Source organism: Myxocyprinus asiaticus, chromosome 45 (assembly GCF_019703515.2).
Source record: "Myxocyprinus asiaticus isolate MX2 ecotype Aquarium Trade chromosome 45, UBuf_Myxa_2, whole genome shotgun sequence".
Classification (NCBI taxonomy): domain Eukaryota; kingdom Metazoa; phylum Chordata; class Actinopteri; order Cypriniformes; family Catostomidae; genus Myxocyprinus; species Myxocyprinus asiaticus.
In genome coordinates, this window is record NC_059388.1 from 21,624,479 (window position 1) to 21,638,039 (window position 13,561).

Genomic DNA, 13,561 nt, shown 5'->3' on the forward strand with positions numbered 1-13,561 from the left:
TCCTCTGAAGTCCATCATAATAGACTGAAGTGATGTTTGGCTGGCACCGGCTGCTATTAGTCATCATCACACAGCGACACGTAGCAGTGGAGTCCAACACCAAGCAGGAACGGAGCTGGATCTGGTCGGTTCTGGTGACCTCAGGATAGGAGTCCCGAGGTTGAGACAGGGAAACAAATAAAATAATATTAGCATAGATGACATTCAATTTATTGCAGAGTTATAGATCATGATCACTGTTTCTGGTTCTGGCAGACCTAACTGAAGCAGCCTAATTGTGAGATGAAGGATAAATTAGGTGTATGCCTGGCTAAATAGATGAGTCTTTAGTCTAGACTTAAACTGAGTGAGTGTGTCTGCATCTCGAACAGTGTTAGGGAGACTATTCCATAGTTTAGGAGCCAAATATGAAAAGGATCTACCTCCTTTTGTGGATTTTGATATTCTAGGAACTATTAACAGGCCAGAATTTTGCGATCGTAATGAACGTGATGGAATATAGCGTGGTAGAAGGTCACTTAAGTACTGCGGAGCTACACCATTCAAAGCTTTGTACGTAGTTAACAGAATTTTAAAATTAATACGAAATTTAACGGGTAGCCAATGTAATGATGATAAAATGGGGCTAATATGATCATATTTCTTGGTTCTCATCAGTAATCTGGCTGCTGCATTTTGAAGCAATTGAAGTTTATTTATTGATCTTGCTGGACATCCTCCCAGTAATACATTACAATAATCTAATCTTGAAGTCATGAACGCATGAATTAGTTTTTCGGCATCAGCAACAGAGAGCATATGTCATAATTTAGCAATATTTCTTAGGTGGAAGAATGCTGTTTTACAAACATTGGTATTTTGGTTTTCAAAGGACAGATTGGTATCAAACATAACACCTAAGTCCTTCGCTGTTGAAGATGATGTAACAGTACATCCATCGAGAGTAAAATTATATTTTAGCGGCTTATTTTTAGAGGTTTTTGGTCCAATAATTAGTACCTCTGTTTTATCGGAATTGAGTAGAAGGAAATTTCTGGCCATCCAATCTTTTATTTCATTGATACACTCTGCTAATTTGGAGAATCTCATCAGGTTTTGAAGAAATATAAAGTTGGGTATCGTCGGCATAACAGTGGAAACTTATTCCACGATTCCTGATAATATCTCCCAGGGGAAGCATATACAAGTAGAAAAGCAAAGGCCCTAAAACTGATCCCTGTGGCACTCCATACTTTACTTTTGTTTGGTTTGACAATTCCTCATTTTCATAGACAAAGTGGTAACGGTCTGCTAAATAGGACCTAAAACATGCTAATGCAACTCCACAAATGACAACATAATTCTCCAGCCTATTCAAGAGAATGTTGTGATCTATCGTGTCGAATGCAGCACTAAGATCTAAAAGCACTTGAAGTGAAATGCAGCCGCGAACAGATGATAAGGGCAAGTCATTTGTAACTCTGATAAGTGCAGTCTCTGTACTGTGATGAGGCCTAAATCCTGACTGAAATTGTTCATATATACTATTTCTCTGTAGAAATTAACATATTTGGGAGGATACTACCTTTTCTAGTATTTTCGACATAAATGGGAGATTTGAAATTGGTCTATAATTAGCCAGTTCTCCAGGAACAAGGTGTGGCTTCTTAATAAGCGGTTTGATAACTGCCATTTTAAGGTTTCTTGGGATATGACCTAAGGATAGTGATGAGTTAATAATATTAAGAAGAGGTTCTGAGATTACTAGGAATACTTCTTTTAAGAGCTTTGTTGGTATTGGATCTAACAAACATGTTGTGGCTTTTGATGTTTCGATATGTTTTGTTAGCTCTTCATTACCTATGACAGCAAAGGATTGAAGTTGCACGTGAGGAAAATTATGAGACACTGTTTTCTGAGGTACTGTGACAGATGATTGTATAATTCCAATTTTATTTCTGATTATTTCAATATTACCAATAAAGAAATTCATGAATTCATTACTATTGTGCTGTGACGGAATATCTGGTTCAGTCGATGCTTTATTCCGAACCAATTTAGCCACAGTACTGAATAAACACCTAGGATTGTTGTGGTTATTTTCAATGAATTTGCTAAAATATGCTGACCTGGCAGCTTTTAGTGCCTGTCTGTCGCTACAGACACTATCCTTCCATGCACCGCAAAATACCTCTAATTTGTATTCTTCCACTTGCGCTCCATTTTCCAAGCTGCTCTCTTGAGAGCATGGGTGTGATCATTGTACCATGGTGCAGGGATTTGTTCTTTAATTTTCCTTAATCGAAGGGGGGCGACACTATCAAGAGTGCTAGAGATGACTGTATTTATATTTTCTGTTATTTCATCAAGTTCTTCTAGGCTTTGGGGTTAGTGTATGAGATAAATCTGGAAGATTATTAGTGAAGCTATCTTTAGTGGTCAAAAGAATAGTTCTACCTGAACAATAGCGTGGTGTAGATTGAGTAACATTAGCTGATCGCAGCATACAAGAGACAAGGTAATGATCCGAGATGTCATCGCTCTGCTGTTGAATCTCTATAGTATCAACATCAACTCCATATGACAGAATTAAATCTAGCGTATGATTATGGCGATGAGTTGGTCCTGTTACATATTGTCTGACTCCAAGAGAGTTGAGAATATCGATAAATGCTAATCCCAATGTGTCATTTTCATTATCTGTGAATGTTGAAGTCACCAACAATTAAAGCTCTATCTACAGTAACTACAAGATCTGATAAAAAAAATTTGCAAATTCACCAAGGAAATCAGAATAAGGCCCGGGTGATCTATATACTGTAGCAAGGGTAAAAGGCGACAGAGTTTTTTTTATTTATATCTATATCTGACGGTGTCACATTAAGCATTATTAGTTCAAAAGACTTAATTTATATCCTGTCCTCTGAGTAAAACCAAAAGCTTCACTGTAAATTGTAGAAACACCTCCTCCTCGACCCTTCAGACAAGGCTCATGTTTATAACAATAACCTGGGGGAGAAGATACATTTAAACTAATATATCTGTCTTAATCCAGGTTTCAGTCAAACAGAGTGAATCCAAACTATGATCTGTAATAATTTAATTTACAAATAGTGCTTTGGTAGAAAGAGATCTAATGTTTAGTAGCCCTATCTTTATATGGTGTTTATCTTTAATTTGTTTGTTTTGTTCAAGTATGACCTTAATCAATTTTTTCTACATGATTTAGTGAGGGTTTTGTTTTTGGTAGTTTGGGGAACAGACACAGTCTCTATGTGATATCTAGGTGATACAGTCTCTATGTGTTGTAGTTTATGTGACCTGTGTGACGTCTCAAGGCATGTGGCCTAAAGTACGTAACATGACAGTTTCCTGGTAGAATGAACACTAAAGGCTCTTAAACAACAATTAGCACATTTACATGCATGTTCTTGCACCAATTATGTTTAATAAGCCGACAACGCGTGCAGTCAAGTAAACGCAATAAACCGTGTTACTTTATCAGCGTAAAGGCCATAAACGGCTTATGAATAACCAGACTGACATGGGTAGATTCTTGCCAATTACGCCGATTTTGCATGCCATGTAAACACCTTACCAGTATTCTTACCGGCTCATACAATGTGCGCACGTGTTGAGCGCATGTCTCTTCATGGTTTGACGTCAAAAGTAGAGAATAACGCGATTATTTCATATGTCATGTAAACACAGATTTCTTGCCTTGTCAGGTTTTTTAAATAAGCTGATACTAGAGGGTAATCAGCATATTGGTGTGCATGTAAATGGGCTCAATGACTTTTATTCACTTTCATATAAAACACAAGTAGAACAGCAGATTATCAGTTCATAAACACTTACTTTCCACTCTGTTCCTCACACAATGCGATCTTATGACATATAAACACTTTTACTATAGTGCATGACTTGTAAGGTACAACTTAATGTTTGCACTACATAATCATCAACACTTACAAGCATGTTAAAAAAATGCGCAGTAGCTCAACTGAGAGTGTTGTATATGCGATACAAAGGACCGGGGTATGAGTACTGAGGAGCATGTGAGTCGACACGTGAGCCGAAAGTGTTATAAAAGCAACACAAAATGATGTGTTTGCTTCAGAAATTGTGTTTTTCATCTCACATTTGCTTTTTATGACACTATCAGTTAGGTTTAGGTTTAAGGTTTAAGGTTTATGGTAGGGAGGTCGGATTTGTTGATTTAAATCTCAATAGAACATTAACTTTAAAAACCTCATCTGTTCAGGAGAACATTTCATTTGCTTTTAGCGCCACACATTGGACATTTTACATCGAAACTGCCCTGAGATGTGTAATGAACCACATCATTTTATTTTGCAAAAATGTTGCCACAGTAATGCAATATTTGTTGTATGTGAGAAGGCACTCACAAATTGCAATGTCAGAGCACAAAACTTCTTGAGACATAAAGATAAAAAATAAAATTTAAAATAAGCTTTGGAGAAAGTTAGTAATGTTGTTGGTTTTGTGAACTGTTTTCTGAGGTTTGCTACCTAAACTTGCTGTTGAGCAGATGAATGAATTCAATCAAATTCATTATTAATATTTACTCAGACTCAGTTATTTTTATTATCACTATTATTATCATTATCATTGCTGGTTTGATATTTATCACTATAATTAATAGTTGCCTAATAACAATAATAATTCAGCGAATAGGGAGTAGAAATTCTTAGATATGATTTAAATATGTAGACAAGTCTAGAAATAAATGACATGTACACAATTAATTACAAAAGTCTTTTGTATGTGTATATATATATATATATATATATATATATATATATATATATATATATATATATATATATATATATATATATATATATATATATATATTGCAATGTGAATGATAATTTCTGACTTCATAACTGTCCAATCTGTAGGAGTAGCAAGCAATTTAGAAAAAAGTTTAGGACAAAAAACATTGATGTTGCATACCCCTCAACAAATGTGTAGTTGCGCCCCTGAGTTGATTGACAGGCGATGTCTGTATCTATAAGATGATTGGCTCTTTTACCTGTAAGTCGGGACTTCCTTTCTACATTCGTTGACCTTTGGGAGTTCTAATTTATCCCATTAATTTTAACTGAAGTGGGCCCTCTCTGCTAAATAGTCTCTAGTATATTTATCAAAGTTTAATAACGTCTATTGTTAGAATATTGTTTTGTGTGATTTGTATTTATACTACTTTTATAATATAATGAATCTAAATTCGCTGTGAGGTTCTTTCTGATGTTTTGGTTTGCCTGTGACCATTTCTTTCATGACATCTGTGACGGAAACGAGCGGCGCAACAATGTGAACACTCATTCAGCACCATGGACAGCGACCGGTACAATTCAGCACCAATGTCCCGTTGAATCACGGGTGCTGCCGGTCGAGTGGCAATTTAACGAATCCTGCTAGGGTTTAATACTCATGAATTTCACCCCCGCCATTGGAATGTAACCTAAATAATATTAATGAGCTAAACTTTCGCTGAGTACTTTTGTTGTTTAGATTTCTGTCTTGTTTTCTGCACTTCTCTGTGTCTACCTTTTTAATTTCTTCAATGACAAAAATGACTAATTAAATGTCTTAAGATAATAGTTTATTTAAAGTGGTAGACAAGAAAAATGTAAAAAAAAAAAAAAAAAAAAAAAAAAAATTCAAATTACAAAACATAGCTAAGCATGTCTTTAGTATGTGATGCAGACACATGCAAGAGACAAAACCACAGAAACAGCTTCATATACAGTAGCCACACACACCCAGATACACACACACACACACACACACACACACACACACACACACACACATTTCAAACCTCCTCTCACAGTAACACCTGTGTACTTGCTGACTCTGTGGTTTTCACTGCTGAAACGTGGTTAAAAGTAGGAGGCCTAACAGGATTAACATATTAAACTGTCTAAAGTACTTCTTCCTGTAATGAAGCATTATTAAACACATCAGTGCTGTATATTGTACATCAATATTAAACAATTCTCTCAAACATAAATTCAGCATTCTTTGACTATTTACCCCTTTTAAAGTGTTTTTGTTATTATTACACTGAAAGTGGAGGAACAAAAACAATGCAAGCATTTTGTTGAATAAGGAATACATTTTTTTTGTGTCTCACCATAAGCGATTGTATTTCTTCAGAAGACATGGATTAAACCACTTGAATCATATGGATTACTTTTATGCTGCCTTCTGTCCTTTTTACTGTGAGGCACTTACAATGGAGATGAATCGGGGCCAATTTTTGGAAGGTTTGAAGGCAAAAATGTGAAGCTTATAATTTTATAAAAGCACTTTCATAATTCTTCTATAAAACTCTTGAATTATTTGAGCAGTGAAGTTTAAATCATTGTTTTTGCAGTCTTTTAAGGGTTTACAGCTTACGTAACGTCGTCATGGCGACAAAGTTGTAAAATTGGATATCCCTTTACACAGAAAAGTTTAGTAAGCAATTTTATGACACTAAAATCATGTTATCACACATATTGTTTATGTTTTGTGGCTATACTTCTTAAACAGTGAGTATTTTAATGTTCACAGATTGGCCCCATTCACTTCAATTGTAAGTGCCTCACAGTAACATTTTTAACAAGATTTTTTCTTTTTTTAAAGAAAATGAGGGATGAGTCGAAATAAATTTTTGTGCTAATCAACATTATGCCACAAAATCTGTCGATAGACCTTAACTTGTACAAAACCTGGAATATTCCTTTAATGGTGAAGGATCTGTAACACACATGGTAATCACAGTCCTATTGCATCTCTATTGTGCCATTCAGCAAAGTACATGAAATCACCTCTGGAGGACTGTTCAAGCAATGGATGCCAAGTCACTTTGAATGACAAAGCATCGGGCAATGTAAAAGGTAAAAACACACTGATAATACATTTATACTGTATATGAACTGCTGTATATACATACAGATTGTGCATACCTGTACAACACGTGTACAGGTTCTGCTCTTACAAATTCATTTTTCTCAGTGTTAGTTTCAATGCAGTGTAATAAAGTCCTCACAATTAAAACAATTTGCTGAGACCTGTTGGTGGAACACATGATTTGGAACTGCAACAAGGAAACAAATCAGCACTATTTTTGTGGTATCACAGGAAACGTGAAAACAATTCTCTATCCAACACCTTAGACAGCAATTGCCAAAATTCAGCACTTAACATTTTTTATTATGTATTATTTTATAAAAGCAAAAAAAAAAAAAAAAAAAAAAAAAAGCACTCAATGCAATACTATAAAATGTATATGGTAAACAAGTTTTAAGACCAAGATTACATTAATTAAAAAATAGAATGAAAAGTGAAATAAACATTTTCAAAAGGCCAAGAAGAAAATTCTGTCAAGCTCAATACAATGAAAGTGAATAGTATATAAGATCACTTAGACCCCACACATCTCCAGAAACAGTAAAAGGATTTGAGGTTGTGGGTGTGGTCCCTGAGTTAAACAGTCCTTCCTTGTTTGCCTGGCACCTCCCCCACATCATCATAGTCTGTTATTAAAGAACAAAGTCAATTTATACATAATATAGTAACATCATAGACACACCAACATTTGCAGTCAATTTATATCAGCTGTAGTGAGAACAAAAATAGATCATATTAAATGATCATTAAAAACTAAACAAAAATTTAGTGTGAAGTAAAAACAAACAAACAAAAAAAAAAACAGGTTACAATAACTTACCAAACAGGTTTCTCCCATCTTCACTGACATCCCTTACATCATCATAGTCCTCCTGAACTCCCTCTGAAACACGTGTGTCTATTTTTATGCATGAGTAAAATCTCAGGCTGCACTTTGTAATAAACTTATGATGACAATCACAAATTGAAATACTTTATATGCTGCTATAATTTGAAATAAGAAAAAAATATTGGGTTTCAATCTAGGAGGGTATAATTTGAAACGCACACCTGTTTTATGAACGTAGAACTGTGGTATGATGATGACATCGTCATAGTTTTCCGGAACGTTATCTACAGCAAAATAAAGAATACATCTATGAATGTGATTTTTTTTTTAATTTGGTATATACAGCAAAGTACACATACATATACTTAAAGCTACACTATGTAACATTTGGCCCTATAGCGGTTAATAAATAAAACTGCATGCATCTTGTGGAAGGACATTGTTTTGGTTGTGGTTCAGCTCTGCTCCTTTGCGCGGATGAATGTGGTTCGAGGCACTGGTGTACACATGGATACAGGACATCTTAACAGAGTGAATGGAAAAATAAATAACACAGACGTGTGTGTGTGATTACACAACTATACATAAATCATATCAATAAAATATCTTACCTGTTGAGTAAGAAAAAAGCCATCTCTGGGTCGCTTTTAAATCCTTTCAGATCTCGGAGTTGTACACATCTGAAAAGCCAAGCCGATGTTGATTTGGGTTTTATTACGGACTCTGTCGCTTTCCCTTTTTGCTTGTAGACTCTGCTCTGTTCGGGGTTTCTTTTTTTTATCCCCTTTTTCTGAATTGGAATGCCCAATTCCCACTACTTAGTAGGTCCTTGTGGTGGCGCGGTTACTCACCTCAATCCGGGTGGCGGAGGACAAGTATCAGTTGCCTCCACTTCTGAGACAGTCAATCTGCGCATCTTATCACGTGGCTCATTGTGCATGACACCGCGGAGACTCACAGCACGGGAGGCTCATGCTATACTCTGTGGTGTCATGAACAACTTACCACGCACCCCATTGAGAGCAAGAACCCCTAATCGTGACCACGAGGAGGTTACCCCATGTAACTCTACCCTCCCTAGCAACCGGGCCAATTGGTTGCTTAGGAGACCTGGCTGGAGTCACTCAGCCCACCCTGGATTTGAACTTGCGACTCCAGGGTTGTTAGTCAGCGTCAGTACTTGCTGAACTACCCAGGCCACGGGGTTTCTTTGTTTTTACAAAGTGATTCCCTGGAGGTTTGCCATTTTGAATGATCCATGGTCAGTTTTTCTCGTTCTTTGTGACAACAAACTTTCAGCTACTCCCACACACACACACTACAGTAGCCGCAAAATACGTCCCAACAGCTCTGAAATATTTATAATATAATATCATTATTATAGGTTTATCAAAGTGTATATGGTAAAAGTAAATACATGGTTTGGAAGATGGATTTTTGTTGCATTCATTAATAACATTCTGTTCTTTTCTAACAAAAAAAAAAAAAAAGTTACATAGTGTAGCTTTAAATATATAGTGTTAAGAGTGATAAAAAATAGAAATAAACCGGTAGCATTTCTCAGTCCAGCAGTGATTGCATCATCGTAGGTCTCTAGTGTGACTCGTCGCTCTTCTAAATGAGTTAAAAGCAATGAGAATATATACAGAAACTGTGTTTACTTTGACAGGCCCAATAGTTTGTTTAATTAACTGCAAGCGAAATCCTGTGATCAGCTGACATAAGACACTGACCTGTGGGGCCATTTGTAGTGGTGACATCATTAGAGTACTCAGGTGTGTCTCCTACTGCAGGATTTGCTTAAAAAAGGCAATAAGTCTTATCAGTAGAGACTCTCGAGTCAATCATACAAATTTGACAATCATGTTTCAACATGTGGAACAGTATGTCCAGAATGGAACAGTATTATACTTCAGTCTTCTAACCTGAAAGAAGCTCATCAGCATCCTCATACCCAGAATGCTGTTCTTCTGAAAGAACTCTTCCTGTTATAGAAAAGCAGAACCATCAGAAATACGTTCACATTAGATATCAGCATACAACACTGCTTTGATGCAAACTAGATCAAATCATTTCAGATGACAATTGAACACCACTCTCTAAAAACACACATGCTGACTTGTGTTCAAAATCAACACATCCACACAGACACACAACACTCTAAAGAACTAGACAAACACAAAACCCAATTTTACACATCATAAACGTACACATGAATCTCCAAATCTGTTGACCAAAGTCCCAAATCATTTAAATTCACTAACCTCTCTGAGTGGTTTTATTGTTTCTGTAAGTCTGTGATTTCTGTCGATCTCCTCATAAACTACCTCAGACCGAGTATTGTGGGTCCTTTTAGAAAGAGCTGTGAGTGAAGACAGACAAAGCTGATGTCAGTTCATAACACTGTTGTAATTGACTGTAGTTGTAATTTAAAGGTGTTGCAGTGCCATTTGCAGCAGTTCTGAAGTGAACTTGTATGTGATGTGTGTATCTGTCATACCTCTCCTCATCACTCTGTTCTGCTGAATCAGTATAATGAGTGGCAGTAAGAGCAGTAAGAGTACAGCTCCCAGTACAATCACAACCACTGGAGTGATGGAGAGAGAAGATGCTGGAGGAGTTTGTGGACGAGTGATTGATGTTGATTGTGCTGGTCTTATTTTTGTCTGTGAAACTGGAGGAAAAGCTGATGTTGTTGTAAGTGGAGTAGTGGACACAGACAAATCTATCAATGGAAAAACAAATGAATACATTAAAACAATGCTCTAAAATAAAAAAAATAATAACAGTTGTTAACTTTTCTAGAGGGAGGTGGGTCTGGTTACATCAGTGTTTTGCTCTCACTTGCACAAATGACTCCAGCATCCTCTTTGTGTGAGCAGTCAGTGTGGTTATTCAGGGAGAGAGGACAGTCCCACAGGTGAATCTCATTCCCTCTGCACTCGACTCTGTTCAGCCACACAACACCTTCACCAGAACCAAAGGCTGCATTCCCATCAGCACTCAGTGCTGCTCCACAACCCAGCTGCCTGCAGACCACCTGAGCATCCCTGATGTCCCACTGATCATCACAGACTGAGCCCCACACAGTGTCATGATACACCTCCAGTCTCCCAGAACACCGGCCCTTCCTTCCACTCAGTCTCAGAGGAACATGCTCTGAATCACACACATCAACCAACAATTAATCATACCATTTACAACACATTAGACACATTAAAACTGACTGTAGAGACATTAAATTCACAAAACAGTTTAGTTTTCAAATGCACACATATGAATTATTTACAATAAAAAAAGGCTTACATAAATAAACACAAAGTCAAATAAGCTATTTGTTGTCAAATAAACTTACTTGAACACTGTCTCTGGTGAGAAGATGGTGAGGTAGAACATGTCAGACGACTGCGTGGAGACTCATAACTCTCCTCCTCTGAGATTAAAACATGATAAACTTTAATTCATCAGTTAAAAAAACAAACATTAGGATGTAAGATTCTTTAACTATTTTAGCCTACAAACATTTTAGTCTTGTGTTCTAACAAACCATTAAAGCAGCTTCACGTCTAGCTCAGAAATTACCCTGCTTACAACATTACACTTGAAGAATGATTTTAAGAGTTAAGAAGAATTTAGATGTTATGTTTAAAGAAAAATGACCTCTGAAACCTTTCTAACTCATGTAGGTATGTCTTACCAGAGCAGATGATTTTAGCCACATCATTATCACAGTCATTCTGTCCCCAGGGTGAAGACGGACACTGCCATAGAGTGGAGTCATGTGGTCGACATTTAAGATCATCTAACCGATTAGGAGCTGACTTTAGTCCCACTGAATTACTAGGTTCACTTCCAGATCTTCCGCAGTTCAACTCTTGACAAATCAGACTCGCTGTGTCTCTGTCCATCTGGTTGTAGCATACATTACCCCACGATCCATTGTAGAAAACCTCCACATTCCCTTCACAGCCATCAGTTAATCTGATCTCTTTAAACTCTAGGTTGAGGAGGATACATTGAATCAGGCTTACCTCTCATCCAACCACAGTCTTTATATGCATAAAGCAATTACAAAAGTTCCAAAACATAATCAGAGTTAAGTATTTTATACTCTAGATGACCATAAATCATATAAATGTATTTTCTTATTTTAAAAATCACAAACAGTAACTATCCCCTCCACTGCAGTTCATTGTTTACCTGAACACATGACTCCTACATCCTCCATGTGTTTACAGTCATGTTTTCCCCAGACCTGAGAATAGCAGTTCCACAGGGACGTCTCATTCCCCTCACAGTTCACCTCATCCAGCCATATGGGTCCAGAACCAGGACCAAACCAGGCTGGTACCTGCTGGTTACTGAGGGCCACTCCACACTGCAGCTGTCTGCACACCACATGGGCATCTTTAATATCCCAGGAGTCATCACACACTGTCCCCCATGAGCCATTGTGAAAAACTTCCAGCCTTCCTGCACAGTCTCCTCCAGAACCTACCAGCCTGATGAAACCATGACCTGATTTCAGATAAAGAGAGAGAAACAGTAATTGGACATGCAGATTAATGACTATTGATGAAAATGCCTAGATATTGTTATTCTCACCAAGACAGGTGATTGACAGCTTTTGTGTGGAGCTGCAGTTGAGAGTTTGTGGTGAGTTGCAGTTCCCAAGATGAGCTTCACTCCCAGAGCACTGGAAGCCCATCACACACTCATGACTGTGTTCAGGACTGGATGAAGAGGAGCCATAGAAGTTCAGCACAGAGCCACAGCCCAGCTGTCTGCAGACCACAGAGGATTCACTGAGACTCCAGGAGTCCAGCAGAACTCTCCTCCAGACCTGATGGATGTAAACTTCCACCTCCCCCTCACACTCTCTCTCTCCAGACAACCGCACTTGACCATCATGAAGAGCCAGAGACGAATCTGTTGAAGAAGTTCTGAAATGTTACTAAAATACTGAAAGTTAGTTCATGTGAATAAAGGAACACTTCATATCTGAGGAACCTAAAAAGACATTTATTAATTTATTGCTAGTCTTAAGAAGAAACAGTATATATCTGAGCTTGAGTGTAAAATACACTCACTAGAGCAGATGACTCCAACATCTCGTCTATGAGAACGTTTAGCTCGACTCCATGAAGAGATGGGACATTGTGAGATTTGTGTTTCATTCCCCTGACAATCAAACACATCAGCCCAGATTTCACCACTTCCCTCTCCAAACCAGTCCGCTCCAACAACAGACACAGCAATCCCACAATTCTGCTGTTTACAGAGTACACTAGCGGCCTTCATATCCAAACATCCATCACATACTGTTCCCCACTCATTGAGAAACTGACACTCCACTCGATCAGAACAAGAGTCTGAACCATTTACTAGTCTGAGGGCTGTGCAACCTAAATAAAGAAAAGAGTTCAGTTACAAATTATAAAACACCTTAAAGGGGAAAGAACATGATATGGTAAAACCTGACAAGAGAAATGACTTATACTGCATCAAAAACAAATGAAGAGAAAAATGACCATTGATAGTACTTAACCTGAACACATCAAGTCTGACATTGTTGTAACTGGTGCATTTATGCTTGTGTGAAGAAGATATTAAACAGGATGTAATCTGAGATTCGTTGCCTCTACACTGAATCTCTTCTGTCCACATCTGACCCTCTCCTTTGCCAAAAGCAGCTGCTCCCAGCACCTGTACAGGAGCCCCACAGTCCAGCTCTCTACACACAACCTCTGCATCCTGCTGGTCAAAGGCAGCATCACACACTGAGAACCCAGGTTTGCTCATGAAATATCTCTAATCTCCCAGAGC

The 13,561-nt window shown here is 37.5% G+C and overlaps 1 protein-coding gene across 1 annotated transcript in view; it reads right to left on the minus strand.

Moving 5' to 3' along the window:
- LOC127434934 (antigen WC1.1-like) overlaps positions 1 to 12,292 on the minus strand; it is a 65,783-nt gene extending 53,491 nt beyond the window's left edge. The window contains exons 1-4 of the mRNA XM_051687984.1: positions 12,280 to 12,292; positions 11,936 to 12,229; positions 11,433 to 11,732; positions 11,091 to 11,168 (exon numbers count right to left, since the gene is read on the minus strand). Of these exons, the coding sequence (XP_051543944.1) occupies positions 11,091 to 11,168; positions 11,433 to 11,732; positions 11,936 to 12,229; positions 12,280 to 12,292 (685 nt within the window). The remainder of the gene's footprint in view (positions 1 to 11,090; positions 11,169 to 11,432; positions 11,733 to 11,935; positions 12,230 to 12,279) is intronic.
- Positions 12,293 to 13,561: the final 1,269 nt, after the last annotated feature.